The sequence below is a fragment of the Accipiter gentilis genome, chromosome 21 (assembly GCF_929443795.1).
Source record: "Accipiter gentilis chromosome 21, bAccGen1.1, whole genome shotgun sequence".
Classification (NCBI taxonomy): domain Eukaryota; kingdom Metazoa; phylum Chordata; class Aves; order Accipitriformes; family Accipitridae; genus Astur; species Astur gentilis.
The window spans coordinates 4,264,604-4,290,548 of NC_064900.1; the positions used below are offsets into that span (position 1 = coordinate 4,264,604).

The 25,945-nt window shown below is 44.9% G+C and overlaps 1 protein-coding gene across 1 annotated transcript in view; it reads left to right on the plus strand.

The window, feature by feature from the left end:
• Window positions 1–25,945, plus strand: part of ARHGAP31 (Rho GTPase activating protein 31) — a 61,476-nt gene that overhangs the window by 24,495 nt on the left and 11,036 nt on the right. The window contains exons 2-9 of the mRNA XM_049824723.1: window positions 11,524–11,626; window positions 12,050–12,194; window positions 16,894–16,976; window positions 17,602–17,709; window positions 19,446–19,591; window positions 21,365–21,563; window positions 23,343–23,467; window positions 25,882–25,941. Coding sequence (XP_049680680.1) covers window positions 11,524–11,626; window positions 12,050–12,194; window positions 16,894–16,976; window positions 17,602–17,709; window positions 19,446–19,591; window positions 21,365–21,563; window positions 23,343–23,467; window positions 25,882–25,941 — 969 coding nt within the window. The remainder of the gene's footprint in view (window positions 1–11,523; window positions 11,627–12,049; window positions 12,195–16,893; window positions 16,977–17,601; window positions 17,710–19,445; window positions 19,592–21,364; window positions 21,564–23,342; window positions 23,468–25,881; window positions 25,942–25,945) is intronic.

The window sequence follows — 25,945 nt, forward strand, 5'->3', positions numbered from 1 at the left end:
CCCGGCCGCTGTGTAGGAAAATGGCTCCTGCTAGTCCTCATGGAAAAGGACACAGATGCCGGCAGGAAGCCCATTTGCTTTGGGAGGAAGAGTGGGAGGAAGAGGGGCCTGACATCAACAGGAAGCGCTGTGCGGCAGAGCTGCTCCTGCCTCCAAGCGAGAGGGACCTTGAAAACAATGTCAGCTTAAGGTTTAGGACTCGCCGGCAGGAAACTCATGCACGCTGGTGTTTGCAGTGCAAAGGAAATGATAAGCGCTACCTGGCCTGACTTGGAGCAGAGATAGCGTGGTGAAAAAAGGACCGAAAAAAGGGGGGTTAAAAAAAAAAAAAAAAAAAAAAAAAGGTTGTTTTTCTTCACACTGGTTTGGAGCCTGTCCTGTGCCAAATGGAAAACAAAATAAAGAGCAAAATATGGAATATATCAGGAATCTGTTGGGGGGCTTGGAAACTGAGGAGCACAATTGCGAAGTGACTAGATTTACTACTTTAGTAACAGCTGGATATTGCTTTTTTTTTCCATCGTTAGCACTGAGAATGACCCTCAGCTTGATAACCCCTGGCATGCATATTTATTGAGAGGTGAGGGGAGGGAGAGGCTTGTATCCCGTGTGGAACTGGGGAGATTTTCTGTGGGGGGAGGAAAGTCATGGGGACAACTGCTCCCGCTGGGGGCAGAAGAGCCTTGGGAATACAAAGAAGAGTAACGTATAGATAGGTATCTCTCCTGTCTAATCCCTACTAGGTGAGGGGATAGAAGCCTGTTGGGGAATAAGAAGATAGCATCACGCTGTAATATTTTATTCAGCTTTGTTTCTTTTCCCATTTTAGTAGGGCTTGTAAAAGCCATACCGTGCCTCCTTTCATCACTGACCTTCTGACAGAACTAATTTCTGTTTCTGATACCCTTACCCCTCTGACAGGCAGTTGCAGAGGTACGGTCCCTGCAGGTCAGCCCTGGAGAAACCATGCCGTATGCTCTGGGTGCATCTCGGTAATTATGTGCCGACATCCTGGGGTGGAGGTAGACACAAATACCATGGCAGGAAATATTTTCTAAACAATCCAGGCCAGCATCAGCCTCTAGAAGGCTAGGAGGCTGTGTGACACCATCTGCAAATGCTGTTCTGCCTCCTCTGCTGTCCTTGATGATTCTCTCAGGCTTTGGAGAGCGAGCAAGCTGCCCTCTTGCAACATATGTGGAGCGCTGATCTGCCACAAGGCTGGCAGATGGAGCACTGCTGTATTCCCTGCTGTTTCTGAAAGAAGCCCTGAAGGTGCAGAACCACATCCAGATGTTAGAGCCAGGCTTCTCAGCAGCTTCTTTTAGAGCTCTTTACCCTCCCTCGTGTATGGAAAGGAAAATATGATCCCTGCAATCAAGGCTATAAGGTACACTTTAGAGGACTGAAGCGTCTGGAGATGAAAAGGTGTAGCCAAAATGACCCATATCCCATCAGCTACCCTTCTTAACTAAGCTACTGAGTGAAACCAATCTACTGAGACTGGTTCTGCACTTACTAATGTAGAAATCCCTGCATGCTTGAGGAATCTACCCCCAAACAAACAACTTCCCTTGGCAGAGAGTAAGTACTTCACCCAGAAAGGCCTTCAGCACCGTAGCAACATGCAGGGCCATGCACTAAGTAAATGCACTTTGCCTGGGACAGGAGAGCATGGAAAACATCTGTGGCAATGGCTTATTCTCCAGCAGGCTGAGCAAGCTTCAACAAGCAAGAGCACCAGCATGTAGTGATGTATCCCCCAGACCTATGACATCAGCCTAGCAAGGCTTTTGCAGCTTTTGACTCTGTATATACCACCTTTAGGTATTAGGCTTTGATTGACACCTTATTAGAAAAAGCTATTTCTCTAAGAAGAGTTTCCCGGCAATGCACATGAAACCTCTCACACACACATATATACATACATAAACGAATACATTTGTATATGTACAAACATGTGCATATATGTATTCACACACATGTATATGCTGATATATACATAGATATACATTTATTTATGTATAGAGGTATGTGTGTCTGACCAGGTGCTGCTCCTGGCAGAATTTTCTCCATGCTGCTCAGATACAGCAACTGAGCCCACAGGCTGTGGCGATCGTACACCCTGGGTGTTTCTTAGGATGGGTAGAACAGCACCTCGTTTCACCAGACAAACATCAGCAATCTGAGTCACCCACAGCTTAATCCTCTTCAAATAAAGACTGACCTGTTTTCATCCTCCTCTGAGCAGGGCTGGGAGGAGCATTTCTAGGTGACCTTCCGCTGCCAGCAGCAGTCTTAATTCCACACTGAGTTGCACTTCACACCATCATTTTATGCTTCTGTAAAGCTGGTGAAAACGCTTCTATCATTCCTGCACCTCATTTGCTAGTATTTGCAGCCATGGTAAGAGGTAAAGAGAGAGTAGAACAAACAGGTTTGTTTTTATTTTCTCTTGTGGAAAAAACTGCTGAATTCAATGGGATTTTTTTGTATGAGTGCGGTTCTTTGGGTCAGGCCCAGAGAGCCTTGCAATGAAAACACTCAGTCTAAATATATGCTCAGCAACTGAGCAAAGATGGAATGGATTTTGTGCTGCTTGGCTTCAAACTCTAATGACTGATTATTGCTAGTGCCTCGCATGTTTGTTTTCAATCAGATTGACATCATAAAGCCTTATTTACTTTTTCTCAAAAGGTTGTTTTCATTTGCCTTTCACTTCTCATTTGCAGCCTTTACGGGTTTGTATTTAGGCTCCTCATCTGTCTGTCTGTGATATACAGTGATCCTCAGCAATTTTCCCTGCTCTTTGCCCTAAGTTGTTGACTATCCGTAAAACAGCCCATTTGGAATAACCTCTGGAAATTGCTGTGTCCACTCTTCACTAGGAGAGCCTAGAGGCAAGATCAGTGAGAAGCCTGAGTGAAAGAACATTGCTGCATAATCTAGTGTCAGTCCGCATCAGTCCATCAGTGTGGCAGAGAGCAAAATAAAAAGAAAAGATATAAATATGTACTGTGAGATTCAGCCATGCACTCTTTCATCCATATGAGAACTTGGTTCAGGACCAGCTTCTCAGTGACTTTGTACCTTGCTACCAAACATTAACCTGGGCTCTCAGTGGGGTGATTGGACCCTGCTTTTGCTTTCACACACCTGAGCTCATTGGCACTGCCGTTCTGCATTAGCTGGCACAGTTGGATGTGTGCTTGAAAGCTTGGGAATGGCTGTCATATAGGCTTGTAAATGACTTGCTGTGCAGCAAGCGTGGAAGGAGAACTGTGAGTGCTGACAGCCCTCCAGCCTATCTTTGCATGTTCAGAGGGACAACAGAAATTTCCTGGGAAAGAACAGCAGAGAGAACTGCAGAGCAGCCCACTTTGCTGCAGCACCAGAGTTCATGAGCTCCTTCCTTCACCCTGTCTCTTCATCAGCAGGATAACAGCAGCCTCATTTTTCCTGAAGCCTTCCAAGAGCATTTATTTGGGAGTTAGTTTCTTTGTCACCAGCATGCCATCGTTATGAAAGTGGAATAAGGATCTGTCTAACAGTGAGATAGCATGACAGAACAGCATAGAAAGTACAGACAAATTCTTTATTCTATAGAGATTCCTATAGATTTCAGTGTATGGAAGTGGTGTTTGTGAAAGGCACAGTACAAAGGATTTCAAAACTGTTTAACTAGCTGGTATTTTTCAGATGCACATCAAGACTTTCTTTCTAACAAACAGCCCCAAAAGGCTTCCTTATAAAGAGAAGCCTGGATCCCTATTGCCTGGCACACCAAAGTCTGAGTCAGAAGGAAATAAGGAACAAACTAACACTGACAGCCAGGTAGGGAGTATGCGTTGATCCCCTTGAATTGCCTTTCTCCAGATTCTGGCATCCTAAGAATCCCATGTAAGAATTCCCATGTGTCAACGGAGGTGTTGGTTTCTACACTCTTTTTACAGTCAAGAAATGGGTGTAATAGCTTACAAGTTACCTCCAGAGTAATTTTGGAACTGTAAGAAACTGAGCAAGTCTGCATCAGCTGGCAGGCTCAGGTAAAAGGTGGAGACTGTGCATTGTTCGTTTTCTAACTTGCTTCTGAAGCTCTTGTAAATGAAAATATATAGGTCAAAATCTGTTGAGGAAAAAACTTATGAAGTCCATATATTTTCCTTGCTTTGTTGCCATCAGTTAAGTAGCTTCGCACAGCTTACATTGGTGTCCACGCTTAAGAAGAGAGCGGAGAAAGGAAAGAAAACATGATACAGTGTGACACCTGCAGTCCATCAGCTTGTTTATTGATCTGGATGAAAGACAGCAGGCACTCCAGAGGCTTCAGCTGGAGGCTACATCACTGTCTGTCCATCCCAGCACTCAACACTTACCTGCACTCTTCCCTTGCAGGCTGCTTCTCCCAGCTCCCGTGAGCAGTGCGCCGCTCACTCCTGCCCTCCATCAGTGCTGACACAGCCTTTGGATTTGGTAGTGGTTTTAGTATGTGTCGTCAGAAACAAGGTTATGGCAGAATTCCCGTCTTATAGCCTGCTTATCCTCATAGTATCTAGGCATTTCTGGAGATAGAGGTCAATTCAATATATGCAGTTTCAAAACTATTCTGATCTTTTCTATGCTTATACCCGAGTTTCTTTTCTGAAACCGCATAAATTGTCCTGTTACTCCTGCCTCCAGAATTAATTACCTCAATTGCTTGTGCTGTGTTGAACAAAACGCTATACAATATCCACCCTAATCTGCTGTGGATCAGAGTTGTTAGGATTCAGGTGGCTAGCTGAGGACGTGCACAGCTCATTGACCTGCCCTGCAGAACCTAAGCCGCTGTTTTCCAGGGTGGCTGTATCACAGAGTCATAAAAATCAGGAGTGGAGATATCCTGTTCGGTTATCTGGGTTTTTTTTTCAGGAAACCCACAGCAGGATGTTTTCCTAACAAAACTATTCTAGTATTTAGTACAACCTCTTTTCAAAAGTGCCTGCATGACAGAATTTGCCAGCTATATCAAGGTACTAGTCACGTTTCAGAAGGGCACGGTGACCGCCGGGGTTGAGAGTCAGCACTCGATGTCTGCTTGTGCAGTGCTTTCTCTTAGGCTTTCTTTGATGTGTGTTGTCGATGAGCTGGCCAGGTCTGCCACAGGCTGTTTCATTTCTGCCTGGAACATCACAGTTGTCAGATCTGCTCTGGAAAAATCAGGTGTTCCTACGCATCTTATTTAGATACGTGAGATGTAAGCTGGGTATAATATCAATGGGAAAAACCCCCTTGCTAGTGGTGCCATTGACTTCATTCAAACTCACGCTGGGCCTGCAGGCTGTGTTGAAATGCATGCGCTTGAAATCAGCGTGCCACATCCCAAACAGTGCTCAGCATTTCCACTTCCCACGCAGGCCATGGAGGGTGATGACTCGCAGCATCTGACAGATTCAAGATCCGTTTTGCCTATGTCTTTGCCCACCAGGATCACAACTGTGTTCAGGACGGTGCTTTCTTCACAGGGACCGGCACTGTTGTGCTAACCTTCGTGACATTGCAGAGACATTTCCCACAGAAGTAGAAAGGAAAAAAAAAAATTAAGCCTGTGACTTACATGGTGATTCAGTTGTGCTGTCCATGCAGACAGGATCACCTCGGTGCCAGCTATTTGTCTTTTTTTTAACTGTGTTCATGGCAGCTAAAGGGGAAGAGGCGAGGAGTTTTAAGCCTGTTTGGTGGTGTTTAGCTATCTCATGCTATTCAAACACAGGTGTGTGTGTGCATGGAGGGGGTTGTGGTAGCTCAGCGTTAACAGCCAAACTAAACACTGGTATTTGATGGTGAGGCGGTTTATTTTTTCTTCTTCTGTAAAATGCATTTAGTCCTGCTGAAAAGTATGCATAGACATCCTGGAGACTGAAGCCTTCTGTTTGTCCTTGTAGCGGTTACGTCCAGGCAGGTCAAATCCTCCCCTTCCCCGGCTCTGCCAACGTAATCTCTGAGCAGGAGAGATCCTCTGCAGTGATTTTGGATGCTATGGTCCTTTCCATCCCTTGCCACCACTGAAAAGGAGACGGTAGAAGGCAATGGAGATGATACCAGGGGGAAAAGCAGGATTTATCCTTAGCTGCCATGGGTTAGGGGTATGCATTGGGGAGGCAAACTGGAATCATGACTGCTGTGCTGGACCAGGGCTCAGGAGAGCTGCAGGGAGGAGAGCACAGTCTGGTCTCCTCTGGAATCTGTTTCTCAGCCAACCTTACACCTAGTAAAATTCAGACAAGATCAGCAAAAAAAAAAAAAAAAAAAAAAAAAAAAAAAAAATTCTAGTGAATCAGCATTAAAGCTCATGATTTAAAGTAGGAAGCATCAGGAAATGCAGAAAAACATCACATTAGAGATACTGACTCTCAAGTATGTTGCCATTTATACAATGTTGTTCCTTTCCTGTGATTAGGAGGCCAAGTTAATATATTAGAATGTTCTAAAACGTGTAATGTTTTGTTATTTTTGTTTGTACAAAATAACAAATCTTGCTTGGTGCAGACTGAAACACTTAGTTTTTAGGAGGAAATATTTCCTAATTTAGTCATTTAAATTGAAACAAGAGACTATTTTGACCTTTATTGTCATGCTATTGACATAGCATGATAGGAAGCATGTACTGGTATTGAGGGCAATGAAAGACAATTTAAAAAAACACTACTACGTAACAAAACCAAAATGCTGAAATAAAAATGCCCAAAACATTTTTTATGGAGCAGGATTTGATTTTGGGAGAAAATAAAAAAACCCTAAAAACAAAACCCAAATGATTTCCTGCAAGTCAAACATCAAAAAGTTGGTGTTTCAGGTGAAATGAAAGGTTTGCATTTATCCTCCCGTTACTTGAACTAGAATTAAAATAAAATTAGAAAGTATGTGAAACCTCCTCCATGTGGCATAAACCAAACTCTAAGGAGGACCTGAGTAGCTCTGTCACTGATTTTTGTTCTTGCAAGGAGCCCTCTCAGAGAACAAGAGAAGGATAAAGACAAAAATGAAGCCTGCCGCTATTCAGTCCAGTTCAGTCCAGTGTACCCTGAACATATGTCCCAGTCCAAGTTAGCTAACTTTAAGCACAGTCTTACTGGACAGTATTCACACTGACTGGTTAGGGTGGCTGACTTAGCGACCTCCTCTCTGAGGTCCTTCTGTAGCCCATGGAGACTAAGAGTTTCTTCTAGAAGACAGCACTGAAGGCCACAGGGTCTTGCTTGCATCTCCTGCTGCACCAAGGTCTTTCTCACTCTTTGCTGGCTTTGGTGGGAGGCCAGGAGACGATCCTCCCACTGGTCCTTGGATGGGGTGACTCCTTCTCTTCCTAGTGTCCCCTCCTTCTTGAGCTGCTTAGTGACTTGCTTAGGTACATGCTCAAAGGTCTCCCCGGCTTTTATCCAAAATGCTCAGCCTTGTGCCAGATGACACCTTTGTCAGGCAGGCGAAGAATGAGCACCTTGCTTGCTGGTGGGGAGGTTTGGTGGGTGGTGGCAGCATGGCTGGGAAGAAATAGGAGAAGGGAGACCCCCCACTGCCATCCCAGCAATGCTGGGGGGTGAGACGCTCAGTGCCCATTGCTGGCGCTGGAAGCCAGAGGGATCAGAAGGGGAGGGAGGCATGATACATGACGTGGCAGGAGTAGCACACGTGTAAAGGAGGTGGCATGAGCTGTGGTCATGGAAAAGACCCCGGTGAAGGTGAATGTCTGTGTACACTGAGCTCGGAGGTGATAGCCAGTGAGAGTGGAACAAGTTACTGCGACAGCCCTTCTGGTTTATTTTTGTCTAGGGGAAGAGAAGTATTGTCTTTTGTGTGCAGTATGTTTATAACTCAATTTCCCTTCTGACTGATGCCTTGCTCCATGCTCTCTTCTCCTCCTCCATCTGGTTTCTATTGTAGTTTTAAACGAGGACAGTTTGGCTGTCTGGCAGAACAAGCAGGGTCTGTGTGACACCAGCTGCCTCTTCCAACTTCTAAGCCGCTAGCCCAGTTTTAATTATAGAAGTGTCAAGATTGGACACCCCCCCACCCACCCCTTTCTGTGCCTGCACATACACACATAGCCGCTGCTACAAATCCCCATCCACATCCAATCTTCCTTCAGGAGAAACCCGGCTTTGTGATTTACATGTACCCCGTAACGCCGATAAAGTCCTGTTGTAAAGCACATGCTAGAGTCTGTACCTCCCTGCATTTAGGGTTGATCACAGCCTTTGTTCTGGTTCATCAGGAGCCACGTCTGAAGTAATTAAACCACCTCAGAAATGCCTGGAAGTGGGAGGGAGCTGCTCACTGCCGCTCTAACCTCACCTCCCCCAAGTGCCCCAAAGACTCCGCTTTGTAGGAGATCAGAGCTGCTCAGGAATTTCAGAGCTGCAGGTTCTGCTCAAAGAAAACATTTATTGTGCCCCAGTTTCGTACAAGTGCCACATTTAGGGACTTGCTTTGCAGGAAGCTAATGCAGTCCCTTCACCTCCAGAGATCTGAGGTCAAAGTCCATAATTTTTGGTTGCAAGTGAAACGTGTCCTATGTGGGATTTTTTTTGACATCAGAAAACCACCACACATTTTGGCATAACTGGATGTTTCTCTTCATAAGAGCCAAAGACCTGGTACTGCAGGAAAGCATGTACATGATGAGTGAAGGGCACTGGCAGAGATATGTTAGAAGCCCAGGGCTGGAAAAGCAGGGAAGGCTGCAGGGCTGAAGTAAGAGATACTGGCAGAGCTTGGTGCATATTGTCTATCTGTAGTCTACAGGTTGCCTCTACCGTGGAGCCTTCACCCACTTTTAAAAATGGGTTGAATTTTATATGTTTGCTACAGATTATTCTCCTCAGGCCCCTTTTTTGCTTACCAGTCCTCAACAGATGGATCTAGCCTTCTCTGGTTTGTGTATAAGAGGTTTGCTTACCTGCCTGAGGCCTCTTGACCTAATTTGTCCCAAGGAAACTTAAAACTCAGCAAAAAAATAGTGTGATTTAATAGCTCTTACTTTCAAGAGATCAAATTAGTCACAACAAACATCAGTATATGCATTTTTAGTTGGTGTGCTTATTCTTAACACTGAGGTTTTTAAAAAGTATTTAATAAAGGGCACTGTGGGCATGGAGCCCATTTTTGGGGCAGCTAGGCTCCAGTGTATGAAGTCTGTCTAAACGAAAGACTGTTTAATTTTTCAACAAACTTTGTCACGTGGCTGTCCTGATCAAATAAGTTTTCTGTTCCATTAATTCTTCTTTTGCCAGGTAGCATGGAGTGGTTCACCCATTCTCCCACCCAAACAGATCTGAAGTGAACATGGATCTGTCTAGCTTTCATTTTTGCTGTTTACATTAGATTTATTCCCAGAGCCCTCTACCAAGAAGGAAATCTTAATATTCCATGTATAGATAGCTCCTGCCACAAAGATGGTACAGCCTGACCAGCCAGAAACGAAGAAGAGGCCTGAGTCATTTGCCTTTCCTTCTTTTTATTTTTGCATGCTCATCATCATATGATCTGAGTTCCCTACTGCAGTTACAGATAATCAGGTCTTACTCAGAGATAGGAAGGTCTTCTTTCTTGATGTGTCACTTGGGCTTTTCTTGGCAGGATTTTAAGGAAATTTTGTACTTTGCTTTTGCTCTGTCTCCTTCCACATTATCTAGTCCTCTTAGGAAGTAGGTGCTGTAGGCACTGGAAGGCATGCTTCCCATGTTCCTTCTGGAAGGCACTGATGTGCCTTCTCCTCAAAAGTCCTTGAGGAGAGAATCCTATAGCTCTGTGTCTGCCGTGGAGAAACCTTTGACTCTGTAGACTTTACCTGTTCTCTTGGCGATTTCATGGTTTCCCATGAACATTGTTGTTGTAGTAGGCTAGGGTCCCTGCCAGAAGTTCTGCTGTTACTCTTAGCCCAGCAACTTGAGGGTCTTAAAAATCAGCCCAAGGGCTTTGAGTGTGACACAGCATGACTAATGTACTTGCGTTATGAATGCCTACTCAAAAAAACCTTAAAGTCAAATTTTGCCTGTTGTTTTGGAGAGGCTCCTCTAACTGAGGAGAATTAGTCTGTTTGGACCAATCAGGCTTCCAAGTAATCACTGGCACTTTCTGTATTCCTGCATTTGAGTTCGCCGAAAGAGAAGAGAAGGGACACACAAGAAGGACCTCTTTACCTCCCTTGGTAAGAGTTGGGAGGCAGAAGGGTAGCATTTCCCTGACCGACTGGACTCAGTAATAGCGTGTCACTGAGGTAGGCACCAGCTTGGGACTCCTCCACACCAGAGCCTGTGCCCTGGGCCGCTTGGTACGGGCAAGTCCACTCATGAACTGGCTCTGGCCTCAGTGGCACCCATAAGAAATACAACATACCAGCTGGTTTTTGTTCAGGCTGTCCTTGGAGTTCTGTCTTTGGATGCTGCCCGATGAAGCATACGTTAATATGTCATTATGGTCCTGAACTTCAAGCAGAAGAGCTCAGAGAAGGTCCAGCCAGAGGCGTTATCTGTAGTGTCACAAAGATGCAGTAATTGCTGGGCCTGGCTTTCCAGTCAAATGTATGGCTTAGTCTGTTTTCTTCCATACAGCTCTCCGAATGCGCAGTGCGGCAGAGTCAGCATTACAGTGGGAAACTTTAACTTCTGCATTTACTGACTTTTGTGCTTATGGCTGTGTGAAGCATTGCATTAAATACACAGTAGTTTCTAGCACCTAATAAGGAAGGGCTCTCTTACTGTTATTATTATAGCTAGGGTTGTTATAGTACTGGGGACAGGGAGGCTTGGTCTGACCAAGAGGATGAGGGTTTCCTATACCTATATAATGGGGAAAATATAAACATACGCTTTGGGTCCAAGTCTGGATGTAAATGTTGTGCCTCAGGCTCCTCTCAGCTTTAAGGCTGGTTAAGTCTTTGGCTGGTTACGTTCATGGAGTTCTTTTGAAGCCAATGTCAGATTTTGTCAGTGTGCAGATCTAGTCAATATTTGAACTTTATACCCCCTCTGTGGGAGTTTATGAGCACTAAACTGTGGGTATGTAGGCTTATATGGAAGTGTGAATGCTTCTCTGATTTTTATCCAAGCCAATCAGACCTTTTGGCACAATTCAGCGAGGCTGGAGCTCTATCTTGAGGAGGGGGGAGGTTCCCAGGACCTCATGCTTTACCTCATGCTTTCAATTAGAATGAAATTGCTTATTTTCTGGAAAGAAAAGAAAAAGGGAGAGAGAGAAACCCTACCTTTCTTCCCATAATGTTTCTGTGACTTCAGGGTCAGTCATTGTCACACGTCGGTGAGCGTGGCATGGCACAACCATAGTATATACTCACTTTGCAAATTGGCTACGGCCACTTTGTGGGGTTTATTTTTGGTTTGCCCTGTATTTCTCCCATTGCTGTACCCTTCCCTGCATCTGCAGAGAGCCACTGCTGTTGTTTCATGAAACTGTCTCCTCTGTGGTGACTTTTGGAAGTTCTCAGTGTGTATTCATTGGGCATCTTGCCTTGCTTTTCTCTCCTAGTCCCCTACGTGCTGAAGAGCTGTGCAGAGTTCATTGAGACTCATGGCATCGTGGATGGGATCTACCGCCTCTCAGGAGTGACATCCAACATACAAAAACTGAGGTAAAGGCAATCTGTCTGGGTGCCAGAGAGATTCGGTCACATTGCTCCGTACCTTTTCACTGTTAGTCCCTCAGGCATAGACTGGGACCAACAGAGCTCTACACTGATGCAGAAGATAAACTGTCTCTGAAGCTGGTAACAGGGAAATACAACATTTCAGGGATTAGTCCCATGACAAAGAAAAAAATTATCTCCCTCTGCATCTATTAATGGGAAAGGCCTGGAGGGTCTCAGCACAAATGCTGAGTTGTTCTCTCTAGCTTCAAGACAAAGCAATCTCTTTGTATCAGTTTGAAGTCTACTCATAGGACTATGTTAGGGAAACCAGACCAGTTCCCTATGTTAGGGGAACCAGAGACTAGTTGAAACCTTGGGGTCTGAGGTCTTATTTGCCGACATTGTTATGTTTCCATATTGTTTCAGACAAGAGTTTGTTTCTGACCAATGCCCGGATCTGACAAGGGAAGTTTACCTCCAGGACATCCACTGCGTGGGGTCACTCTGCAAGCTGTACTTCAGGGAACTGCCCAACCCTCTCCTCACCTATGAGCTCTACAAGAAATTCACAGTGAGACCCTTTGCTGTTCTCATTCCTCTCTCCAGCAGCGTGGATGTGCTGCAGGTCCCTCCATGACAGCTGTTTGGCATTCACTCCAATCTCTTGGTTTCTGGTGCAGCTATCTGTATAAACACTTCTCAGTGCTCTTCCCTTCTTGTCTTGCACTGATTCTCTTTCCCTGCCCTTGTTTCTTTCCCCCATTTCATGTTTATTTCTCTCAGTTTCTCTGCTGTTTCCTCCCCTTCATCTTGCTCATTTTTTCACTGTGTTGCTTCCCTGCTGTTACTCTTTCTCCCCACTGTGCACCTCCTCCCAGAATTACTAATGCTCTTTCTTTTCCTCATTACTGTCCATCACTGAAAGTCTTCTGGGTCACCTGGGGCTTGTGATCATAATCACAAACATGCAGTTTCCTCTTCCCTGTCCCTCTGACAGTCCCTGACACCTTCACAAACTGATTGCTCAGCCCATGTGTAAAGCACCAACTTTTCTACATCTGTAGGTTTTTTCACACAGTTTGTCAGAGTGCAGATGATGACACAGGTTATGCTGGCTATGGCATATCAGGTCCATCATGATCATGGTCATAAATACAAATGGCAGAGGAAAGTGGCAGCTGGCCAAGCAGAAATCTTTAACCTTGTTTAAAGGGATTATAATTCAAAGAGCAGTTACTTGATTCTGCAAAACAACCATAGATTATACATGGATACAGTTGGAGCCTAGGAGCAGACTGCGGGAGAGCAGAAAAATAAGACCAGGAAGCCTGAATTTTTAAGAGAGTTGGCTAATTTTGATGACAGATAATATTTTATTAAAAGGTGGCGCAGCAAGCTATGCTTGCTGTTAAGGTTGTCTGCTTCTTACCACTCTAAATCCACTTTCAGTTGTTTATGACACCAACAAATTTAAATCCAGTCATTCAGGCTGAAATCTTATGTGCCAAAGGTGTGAATTTTCAGCTAAAAGAATTCATCAACTTCTTAAAACAACTGGGGTGGGGGACAGGAAAGATTGTTTTCTCAGTGTTAGAAACATCTGTCCTTTGTTAAGAATTTCTGTCATCCTACTCTTTCCCATTTGCCGGGCTATGGAGGGGGACATCACCAAAAATGTCAGATGTTGCAGAGAAGTTTTGCAAAATCCTGTCCGAATGAAATGGGAAGTGGCAAGCAACATTAGCTTTAGGTATTGTCGTCTGCATTGCCTCTATCCTGAAGCAAGCACTTCCAAGTGACACTGCTATGGCACAGGAGGCACTGAGAGATCCACAGGGTCTAGAAAGAAGAAGACATTCTCCAAAGACTCCCTGTTGTCTGCTATGGGAAGAGGCACGCACATCTGTGCGAGGGGGCTTGCCGTAGGGCAAAACCAGATGGGACCAGCCAAGCAGGAACCTGCTATAAGAAGTGGGGTAGCTGTTAGGGACTACAGCTGAGCTGGGGAACGTGGGTGGGAATTGGCTCACTGTGCTGCCTGACAGATCTGCAATAGTGTTAGGTGTCTTGCTGTTTCGATGTCGAATTTTAAGTAAGATTGGTCTGTGTTTCAAGGTGATATATAGTCAAAACTTCAGTCAAAATTCTAAGCAGATTTGAAAAATTGGCCTATATCCCCAGGATATAGGGATCCTGAGGATATAGGATAGGGTGTCGAAAGTAGAGATGGTCAGAATGAATAGGATCTTGAAAATACAGGGTATTATTCAACCATTCACAGTAACTGATGAGTCTCATTCTTGTTGAAGCTATTTGGCTGGTGTCTTTCTGGCTATCACGTCTGATTTATGAAAGAAAAATGCTATAAAGGAAACATGAAGATTTAGATGGAAACTTTTTTTAGGGAAGAATGTTTGCTGAAAAGTGAAGTTTTGGGATGATGACTTGCAGATTTTCAGTAGATACATTTGGTAAATAGTTTTATTCAAAAACAAAAGGGAAAACTTTTCTGTAACTGTCTCAATGTTTCTTTTACAAATACTTTCTAAAGGAAGTGTTTCAACATTAAATCAACACATCTAACTCTTAAATAATAGGTCTTTCAGAAAAGGGTTAAATGGCCCCAAATTTAAATTATTATTTCTTTCACTTATGGTTCAGTGTGATGCTTTGGTCAACTTTGAACAATTGTTTTTTAAAATCTTGTGCCAGCTCCCCCAAATGTTATCACTTTGGATTGACCTAAAAGAGATTTTTTGTAATCTCCGGCTTTTTAGTTTGTCCGCTCAGCCACAAAATCCATTATTCACGTAAGTCTACTCAGTAGGGATTTATAATGGGTAACCCAGCTGACAGGAAGCACAGTCAGATACCAGGAGGAAAGAAAGAAAAAAAGACCAATTCCCCAAGGAGCAGAAAACCCACTAGGAGCATGTGTATGCGTGGGGCGTCTGAACAGGGAACGGTGGCAGCTGTGCCTTGGCAGAAGAGCACTGGTAGGAATAAAGGATGCATGCTAATCCCAGCCTGACTCAGTCGGAGCTGTCTCTGAGATGAGATAGGCTCCACTTTGAGTCACCAGAGTGATTCAGACATTTGTGGCTAAGGAAAGTTGAATTTTTAATGACTAGGGAGGGTTTGGCCTTTTGGTCATCCCTATGTCAAGTTCACAGATGTAACATCCCAGTCATGACCTCACTGGCTATCAACTTTTGCAAAATGACACCCTCTCACGCTCTTCAACTTGCCATTCTAGTGATAGATGCTTGTTTCACAGGACAGGTAAGTTGACTCTGCTTGGCTTATTCTAGCCTGGGCGTAGAGGGACCAAGTAAATCAGCTGTAGGAGGCCAAGCCTACCTTCTCCCTCTGGGCTCTATTCCTCTTGTTAACCAGGGCTTCTGAATTGTGCACTCCCAGAATCACCAGTGGAGTAAAAAAAATCCTAAATGACATAAATTCATACCATGATTAACAGACATGTAATAAATGGAATTTTTGGTTCTTCCTTGAATTCTGTGTTCTGCTGCTGTAATTCTGAGTTTTGGAGGGGGCCTCAGATTTCAAAGGCACAACATATATGGGTCAGAAATGTGGCTTGGAGGTTCAAAAGGGTCATGACCTCAGAGAAGCTGGTATTCACTTGCTGTCTAAGCATTAGGTCTTTGGGACCTGGAAGTTAAATATGGGAATGAAAATCAGCACTGGGGAGAAAATACTGTGTACAATCTAGTTGAAATCTAATGTTTTAGATGCAGCAGTTAATGTTTATATTTCTTTCCATCTCCATCTTTGGACAGGGCCATTCAACTAGAAACCTTGTATGAAGATCACAAGAGTTCTTATACTTAGGATTTCTGGCTGATTGTAATAGACTTTTTTTTTTTTAAAAAAAAAAAAAAAGCTGTAGTTATGGGTAAAAAGTACTACAAGGAGTTAACCTACCTTTAATTTGGGCAAAACAAGTGCATCCGCATCTCATGTACACCAAGCGAGCTCACTTGTTTTTCTTTGCTATCACACCAGTGAGAAGTTCAAACTAGAGGGCATAGATCTCAGTTCTCAGTGTTAGGGAATAAAACATAATTCATATTCATCTCTGGCCTTGAAACTGGCAATGTTTGGTTTGCTGGTGGTTGTACATGAGAAATGGTCTGCTGGGAAAAGGACAGTGACCAGAACACAGATGGCAGCATCATCAGTGTGGATGTTGTAGTGACTGCTACAAGAAGATGCTTCTCTAGTTGTGGCTGGTAATTTCAGGTTCACAATGTTTAAGCGACGGGTGGTTTGGGACGGGCTGTTTCCTTCCTTTCCTTTCCTAGCAGTGCTGACGTCTGTCTGTAGGCAAAGCTTCTGCTGGCAGCGTGGGTCCCAGCATCTTTCTTTGAACTCGCTCCAAACTCCAGTGGCAGTAGGGTAGGCAGGAGGTTCCCAGACAGTCATGCATTGTTTGAACTCACTGGTGGTTTGTCCTCCCCTAGCACAAATATTGAAAAGGAATAGCTGAACAGATGAATACCAATGCAGTAAACTCCTAGGAATGCAGACAAAAGCTTATCGTGGCTCTCTAAGCTCTTGGTGTGTAGAGACTTGCTCAAGACCAAGATGTATAACCTTGATTCTGTCTAACCTAGTCTAACCCTGAGTCTAAGAATTTATTAATCTGCCTGGACAGTGATTTTGCTAAGGTTTCTCCCATCATAAAAGGTGCAAACTAACACAAACAATCCCTATAGCTATCTTCATATGACAGCCAAAATATTGCATATTTTGAAGAATATGGAACATGTATATCCAAGCTGTTTTCATAACATGGGGCTTGAAAGACCTGCTTTATTTTTAACACAGTTACTGGGAGGAGGGTTCACTATTTTTCATTTTTTCCATTATTTTTCACTTCTCTCTTTCCCTCTCTTTCTGTTCCACCCATCACTGCCCAAGTTAAAAAAGGGAAAAAGAAAAAAAAAAAAAAAAAGGGAGAAACATAACTCCTCCTAACCGAAGGTCTCAGTCCTTAAATGCCCCTCTCCCCAAAACATTGACCACCGTGTCCCAAGATGTGGGAATGATGTACCGAGACATGAAATGACAGTGCAGCAAATCTCTGCTGCGCTGGGGAAAAAACCCAACTTCTTCTACCAATAGCTGTGTAAGGTAACAAGAGAGCATTCCCCCTGAGACAGGCTGTCTCATGTGACACTCCTTATCCCTTTTCTTCTTCCCCTGAGTCCATTGCCAAGGCGGACTGTTTCCTTGTATCCCCGCAGGAAGCAGTATCACGCTTCCCCGAGGATGAGCAGTTGGCACGAATTCAAAATGTCATCCAGGAGCTCCCACCATCACATTACAGGTGAGAACCTGTCCATGGAGGTACCGAGGAACAGCGTGGTGACCCTCACCGTCAGGGAATATTACTTGAAACTGCGCTTGAGTTAATTTCCAGAAGTCAGTTCCCAAAAGCTGACTCACCGTTTCCAAATCTGACGACAATTTATCTGGCATTTAAATATCACTGAATAAACCATTGTTAGAGATGGAACAAGCTCTCCTTGCCACAGCCTATCATCCTCCTTCCCCGGCTATGACACCCATGGCACCCTTGGCCAGTGTCCTGGGTGTGGTGGGAAGAAGATCTGCTGGAGGTGCCTGAGCAAGAGCTAAGCCCATTGCAGCATCCCACTCCCTCTCCCATCCATCTGCCATCTACTTTGTACCCATCATGCTAAGGATGGTTTGGTTCATGCCCCATTCTTGGCCACCCCAGAGCACAGTGGTTCAGGTGTTCACTGCCATCCCATGTAAATGCTGGTGCTGTAAACCCTCTGTCCTATGGGGCCTGCTGTGCCGTTGCAGACGCTGCCTTCCTTGAGGAGGGGACAAATCTGAGGCCAGGGCTGGGTCTGCCCCTTGCTGTCCCAGCGGGCAGGCATCGGTCGCTTGACACATTTTTCTTTCTCCATGTGAAACCCCTGCAGAACGCTGGAATACCTGATCAAGCACCTGACTCACCTGGCCTCCTTCAGCAACATGACCAACATGCACACCAGAAACCTGGCCTTGGTGTGGGCTCCCAATCTCCTCAGGTACAGTAGAGAGTGCGCTCCTCCAGAGCACCATGCTGAGCTCCAAGGGGAATGCCAGCACCTGACCCTGGAGACCCATCCCCTGAGCAAAATGCAAAGACAGGGAAAAGCAGAATAACTAAAAGGAACAGTAGAGCAGAGCAAACAGCTTTTAAAAGGAGAGCAAATTCTTCCAGGTTGAATAATCTGAGGTTTTACTGCCAGCATCCAAGCAAGCTTGTGGTTTTGTGTGTTTCTTATATAAAAAAAAAAAAAGCTGTTATTTGCAAGTTGAGCACATCGATTTAAAAATGAGGAGTTAGCTCATCCCTGTGGAACAGAAATGACATTTCTGACAGTGCCAGTGCTTCTGCAGTGGGGCAGTGAGAGACAGCAAGGCGTGGAAGGGAGAGCAACAGGGCAATAATACTACAGGCTTGTGCCCAGATCTGCTTGGGAAAAGTGAGTTCAGCTTGGTGGGTTTAAGATGGCAGCTAGTGTCAGAACTCAAGACCGCCAGCTAGTTTGTCCTGTTTGCTATGCTTGGCACTCTGATGGGAAGACGCCCGGATAAGATGCAGGCAGAGGTTTGGCTGATACGTTGTAGACCTAAGCAGAGCAAGAAAAAATAGTATCTGGAGAAAAAAAAAATTGAAATATTTTGTGTCTTGTTGAAATTCCCTTCCCTGACCATCCCATACCCAGGTATTGAGAGGAATGAACTATGCAGGGAGAGTCCAGGACTGAGCTGGGCAGGAGAGGGGAGATGGCAGAGCTGGTGGGGGGAGCCCTGGGCTGGCAGTGGGTAGGAGGGAGGGACACTGGCTAACTAGAGAGGTACAGGCCTGAAAAACATTGTCTAAAGAGTTCTCTCACCCTTTTAAATCACAAACCAGGCAGAGCAGGTTCTGAAAATTAATCAAATATCGACTCTATTGAATATCACAAAGTGGACCTTTACTACTAAGAAGTTTTCATTCTAGTATCTGTCCTTGTCAAAAAAACTGAAGCCTGTTTCCTTTTGCAATCTTTCCTAAGTGCAAGTCCCAGGGAGGAAAAGAAAGGAGCATGCCATGCAACTGCAGTCTCCTTACAGGGTTATCCTCTTGGCAATGCCCCAAGCTATTATCTAACACACCAGTCATTAACTTTACAAAGGATCCATTGCCCAGAGATAATTTCTTCAGCAACACTTTGGCATGTCAAGATAAGGAATGTTTCTTTGCTGAGAGCAAGAGTGAGAATGTGGGAGTGCAGAGGGGCAGAGAAGAGACTACTGGGGCAGACGGCAAAGCATTGAAAAAACTGGTGTGGGGAAGACCCAAGAAGGGTTTTAAGGGATTTCACTGAGAGATAATTGAAGCATTGAGTAGGGATCTGGAAGCAGTGTTTGAAGGCTCCTGTGTTGTCTTTCAGGCCCAACATTGAAATAGCTAAAAGAGGAGCAAAGAGGGAGAAGAACGGAGTTTGAGACCCACAGTTTTTTCTACTGCTGAAGAATGTAAAAGCTAAGTGGGGAAAACAACACAGGCAGGAAAGAAAATAACAGAGGTAGTGGAGAAAACAGGGAAAATAATTTTAAAGAGAGAGAAAAGGCAGAGAGAGGATGAGGGCCTGTGAGGGAAGGAGAGGAAGAGGTTAAGCAAGGGTGGGGAAGACTTCCCTGTTCCAAGTCTTGCAGGAAGAAAGCTAGTCTTTCCTTCCCAGGGGCTGTGTGTGGCAATGCTGGCTACTAGTAAACCTCTTTCCTCATGCAGGTCAAAGGAGATTGAGGCGGTTGGCTGCAATGGGGATGCAGCTTTCCTGGAGGTGCGAGTGCAGCAGTTGGTGATTGAGTTCATCCTGAATCATGTGGACCAGATCTTCAGCAACAACAGAAAAACCAGCTCTGCGGAGAACATTGGTAACAACCTCCCCAAACCATTCCAAGTGTCACCTGCCATGTACTCCAGGTCTAAGTGTATCCCCTTTAACTAATATTTCAAGCACATCAACCCTTACCATCCTCACAGACTCCCCCAAAGACACCTTGAAGCCAATCTCTCATTACTCTTGTCGTCTTCATCCCTATCTCCAACATTTTCTTTTTGAATACTAGCCTCCTTCAGAGTGCTCCCAGATTGCCCCATGGCTCATCTTTTGCATGATCTCACCTGGCTTAACCCTTTCCACAAAAGGAAGACCACCTAATTGCTTCTCAGTCCTGGTGTAAGCTTTCCCTCTAAGCCCATCAGCCACAGTCTCAATTCTTCTCTCAGGCTCGCCCAGTTATAATTCCTTATACCAATGATACCTGCCCTGCAGCCACCATATCCAACCAGGTCAGAGGCCACACTCCCAGGATAAAACTTAAGCTCGTGTTCTAAAAACTTATGTCTTGTACCTGGGGACATTTCACAAAAGAGATATTTTTTTTTCCCCCTGGGACATCAACAGTTTTCAGAGATGCTGATTTTGTTATTTAGTGATGGGTTTGTTGTCAAAATGCTTTTAAGTCTGGGAATTGAGAGGGCCTGGATTCACAGTGACCTCACATAATTTCAGAAATATGCATCTTTCTGTTTTACACACTGGGAAGACTCGTAATACCTTCAGAAGTAAGGGAGTAGCCACCTTTCTTCTTTCCAGCCCTGTATTAGCTCGTCCCATCCACTTTTCCCTTAACATGTGGCATTCTATGCTAGTTTGTCTCTGGAGCCCACATTTCCAGTGCCCTGCTCAACCTGTAACACCTCTGCTCTGCTGGTGCAGCTGTCATTCCTATGCCCTGGCAGAAGGCACAGAGTGAGGAACTGCTCCTGTACTGCCTTAAGCATTGTAGCGAAACACTGGCTAGTAAATTCCAAGGCTTCTAGTTGTCCTGCAGGTCACTGGCCCAAAGGTGGCCCAAGTTTGGTAAGTGCTGAACCCTGCTGGCCTTTAACAGCCTTATGGGGTCAAGAGAGGAACATGCTGATGATCCCAGCTGATTTCTTAATAGGAAAGTACCCCTTTCCCAGCCCTTCTGTACAGGTAGTAGCTTGCACCCTGCTTCAGCAGTAGGGCTAAATATTGAGTGGACCACAGAGACTTTACTTCATGCACCTTGAGGTGGTCTGTTTAGGACAGGGCTATTATTGGGGTGGCATATGGAAAGTTGCCTTTGCCACTGCCCATGTAAACAGAGACCTTCAGTTCCCAGGGCTAGTGGTCACACTGCTTTCCATAGTCCCAAAATGCATTAGGAAGGTAAAGTAATGCTGGTTTTTAGAACAGTCCCCCTTCCTGGAACAAGACAAGGGGAAAGATGTGGAAGTGAGAGTAAGAATTAGGCACCAGGTTTGGATCGGGGACTAAACTGCTCCAAAATCTGGGGAGGGAAGGAGGGAGGAGAAAGGGGAATGTGTGAATCCTGGTGTTTTTCAGAGATACCTCTCTCACACTGAAACATCTACAGCAGAGGCAGCAAGTCTGTGCAACGCAGCTTTTGGCTGGTGAGTGTGGCCCCTGCTGGGAATGCACTCAGATGGATAAGGTTGCTGGGGAGATGGAAGACTTATCTGACAAAAAGCCTCTCTCCCTGCACGTGCCACTCCTTTCCCCCCTCCGCAGGAGATGTTCCAGTCAAATAAAGACATGAAGCTCTTGCTCTCATCTCTCCTCACCCCAGGCTGGAATGTATTTTCTTGCTTTTCAGAGAGCACATCGGTTGTGAAAAGTCTGACCCTCCCCTCAGCCTCCCTGCCGATGAAACTGGTGAGCCTGGAAGAAGCGCAGGCACGGAGTCTATCTGCCTCCCACCCTGCTCGGAAGGAAAGGAGAGAGAACAGTTTGCCTGAAATTGTCCCTGTAACTGGGTCCCTCTTCCACACAGTTGTTGACCTCCCTGACAGCAAGTAAGTGCCTAGAGGAGTGTAAAGTGCAAACAAAAAAGCGCAGGTTCCCCAGCATGATTGGGAATGAGTGAGACTTTTGTTAGCATAATACCCCCACACTTGCACACAAGAATCTACAGCCACCATTGAGAGAAAAATTGTGTGCACTTCTCAAAAGAGGCACAGTGGCTCCTGAGAAGCATTGCAGTTGGTGGGTTCATAGCTCCACTAGCCCTCATCCCTCTACCAGGGCAGAACCTCACAGACCTCCTGCAGGAGGAATTAATTATCTTTGCATCCTTGTGTCAGCTCAGGATTTGGCTAAACATGGCCTGAACGCAGAGCAGGTCCAGACACAGTTCTTCTACGAGTTCCACCTGCTGGTGGCTTGTCCATGGTGCACCTGGTGGCATTGACCTGCTCAGCTTCATCGTTCTCCAGGATCCCATATACTCATAGCCATGCAGTAAGGTGAATTTTCACTCATAGCACATGGAGAGATATTTACATAGTGGCACCTATGCCACCTATGCCAGGAGAAGAGTCCAATTTCAGCTGAGGTTGCTGCAGTTGTTGGCACTGCTGCCCACCGTAAGTATTTATCTACTGGTCTATCTCTCTGTTAATATATGGCCACTCTACTGCCTGGTTCTGAGAGATTATAGCCTCTGCAGCAGGAGGCTCATTAATCTACTGACCCAAAGCACCAGAGCAAAGATATTTATTTGCACTTGATATATTCAAGCAAAAAGGAGCCATCTAACAGAATACTGGCAAGAGGATAACCAGCTTAAGACAAAAGGGTGTATTGCCCCTCTAGAGTGCCTTTGCCTTTCTCACTTGAAGCGAACAGTCTTATCCCCAAGATATTAATCCTCTTTGCACAACTGATTTGTGCTCTTCTGAGTACTGATCTGAAAGGAGAGCAGAACTATAGGGGTAGAAAGCCCATTGTGGAGAGCAAGACAGGGAGAAAAGAGGGTTCTTGCTCTGGAAGAGCAGACTGAGGGAGGAGTCAGAATGGGTATGTGAAGGAACTGAAACAGAGCTTCATGCAGTTATATGCATAGACAAAAACTGGCTTCAGGAGTAGCAGCTTCTATTTAAAGCTGGATTTCCAAAGAGACACAGGGAGCTGGTGTCCCACTTCCTCTGACAGTCAGGAGAAATTGATTTAATTCCCTTAAGCCTCCTCATTGTGGGTTAGTATATTATACTTGCATATAATCATATAACACCTATAATTAAATTAATGTTGGCCTGAGAAGTATTAATAGCTAGTTTGTATTAAGGGATCCTTTTATTTTCGCAAAGTCATAAAAACTATAAGACATGTGGACTCTAACGGATAGCTTTGTGCACTGAGCAATAGTACCGGTTCCATCAGTTCTCTGGAGTTTATCTTGCATTCTGACATTAAAACCTGTTAAAAAGGCAGTTTTTCTTTACTATATCGCAAGATAGTTCTAGCCTCAGAAACCTCTGCTTTCTGGAGACAAGCCTGGTTGATCACTCAGTCAATCAGAGTTGCTGTAGCACGATGCCAGTGCCAACTGTCTGAAGAGCAGGCTTAGGTGTCTTTCCATCCATGACATGGTTAAATCAGCAATACAGATAAATCACTCAGTGAAAAACAAGAGTTGGTTGTGTAGCTATGCCTTGCATGCCTTAGAATTAAAAGAGGTGTGAGAAGAAAAGCAGGACAGTGTTGAGGAGAGAGAGGTCAGAGGCTTTTGTGGGATCTTAAAAAGACAAAAGTCTCTAGGGTTTGGTAACCTCCTGAGCCCTTTTTCCTTCCAGGAGGAAATTATCTACCAAGTCCAAAAAATGGAAGTCGATATTTAACTTGGGCCGTTCTGGCTCAGAATCAAAGTCTAAACTGAGTCGAAACGGGAGTGTCTTCGTAAGGGCACAGAAGCTTTCTGGTAAGAACACACTTTTTCAGTTAAGTATTTCTCTCTGCAGCTTTCCTTTGTGATATTGATAGCATGGGGCAACCTGTATCCACATGACACTAACACCGTTAGACTTGAGAAAGTCTAATGGGTTCATGTTTATTGCCTGGTTTCATGCACATCTAATTTTCACATGATGGCGAGAAGCACCCTTTCAGGAGGATATGCCAGACAGATACAGTAAATAAACCATTTTGGTACGTGATAAACAGGCTCCCGTTGCCCAGCTGTCAAGCTTGGGGACTAGGAAATTCAACGTAGGTTTGGTTTAGTCCGCTCTTCCAGCCCAGCCAGCCTCTGGTTCTTAATGTTCCTTACATGGCACTGGGAGAATGTCTGCCCTTCCAGGCTGTTCTTCCACTAAAGGGCATTAAAGAACCAACTGTGTTCAGTGTCTTTGTGAAAAACAAGGTGCCAGCAGTTTCTATGGCTCCTGGCTCTCAGCACTTCGAGGGAAGCTATTACTTTTGCAGAATTTACAAGAGAGAAGTTGTCTTTTCTCCTGGCTGTAATCCCAAGTTCTAGCCCCTCCTGAGCTGCAATGTCTTAAACACTCTGCTTCCTAGAAAATCACATGGCAGTGCCAATTCCCAGTGTTCAGAAATGATGAGTCAAGTTCTAAAAATCATGAAGTTGACTTAAAAGTAATCACAATTTTTAAAAGAAAGCATAACCGCTTTTACCTGAGTTCATGAAGAAGTGCTTTGGGTTTATATGTTTTAGATTTTTTAGTATCTCCAAGTCAAGAAATTAGTCTTTAAAAAGAAGATGAAGGTGGAATTTTTTAAAAACAATCTCATGACTCCAGGAGCTGGTGTTTGGAGGAGCACTACTGAACATTGCAAGACTTAAAACAAAATAGTTAATGTTGGCAACATTACCTGCCACCACATATAAGAGAGGCTGTATTTGGATCAGAAGTGAGTGTGAAGCCAAATGCTGGATCCAGCTCTTCTTGGACCCCTGCCTTCCCCCATGTTTTGCATGTACAGATGGCCTCACACAGGGTGCCCATGGCAGACCTCAAAATAGCTCTCCATCCTATTTTGATCATGGGATCACCTTCTCACTTTGATAAGGAATACTCTGTCCCAAAATAGTGCTAACCCAGGGATGCCCAGGAATGACTGGAGCCCAGTGGTCGTAGGGGCCAAGCCTTGTTCCAAACACAGTACTGAGTGACAGGAGCCTGTACATTTTCGCTGGCAGGACACACAAAAGCACAACCTTGCACAGAGATTTAGGCACCGAAGTAGTGCTTTTGAGAAGCAGTGCTTTAGCGCTGCCATGTTGTATTTTTGTGTGCTCTCTGCTTACAGCCTAATGTGAGGAAACAGATGAACTTGCTGTTGAAACTCAGCACATGCTTTAACACGGTTTGTGTCCATGTACACAAGTCTGCAAGTCACATAAAACGCGAGCTCCACAGCTTGAATTCTGTTCCTCCGCGAAAGCGCAGCCAGTGCTCAAGACATCATACCATATGAACGTAAAAGGTAGCCAGGACTCCATATAAATGCAAAAAGTAGGTGGAGTTTCTCCTATGCTCATATGAAAGTCAGTCCCAGAAGCCTTGATTATATAAATAAATGAAGTCCAACAAGCCTGCTCACTTTATGCCTTACCTACTTTGTGCAACATTGTAAACAGCAAACTTTGCTCCCAGACATTTTCCACAGCTCCACAGACCCTTTTTGGGCTGCCAGAGAATGACTTGTCTTCCTTGCCAGCTACATTCTCCCCATCTCTCCTTTTCAGAGCAGTAACAGCTACGTGCTTCCAAAGCTTCTCAGGAACAGACCTGTAGAGTGTCTGGTGACAAATGGCAGCTTGTTTCTGGACAAGCAAGTCCAGCCAGGATGACCGGGAAAATAGGTTGCTTACTGCCCTCATAAATTTCACAGAGTGCTTGCTGGAGGCAGGGTATGCTCATGCCAGCAAAAGAGCCTGGGAGTGCAACGTAAAAATAACCTAACATTTGCTATCAGGAATGAGAGGTGAGAAGGCATTTATGTCAGTTTAGCTAAAAAGTCTCCACAACCAATAGCCTGACTTGATCTGGGAGGGCAGTGGCGCATAACAGCTTTGGGGATGCTTAACTGCTTCACAGTGGAAATGGTGTTGACTGGCTGGGTTAAGTATAGCTCTCCACATGTCCAGCAGGTGCAAAGCTGTTGTTAGCGCTAGCAGATCCCCGGCTGTGTGGACAAGTGTTGTGAGTAATAAGCAGCGTGGTGTGGATACAGAGGGGGAATGCTTAGAAATGGAAAATAACTTTGATGTCTGCCTGGCATGCCTGTCTATATGTAGCCTTTGGTCTTTATGGGCTGAAACCTGCAAAGCCACAGGATCTGAAGCCTGCTTCTAAAACTCATTTTCCACAGAAAAAGCAACTATTCGGCCCGCGAAGAGCATGGACTCACTGTGTTCCCTGCCAGTGGAAGGTGA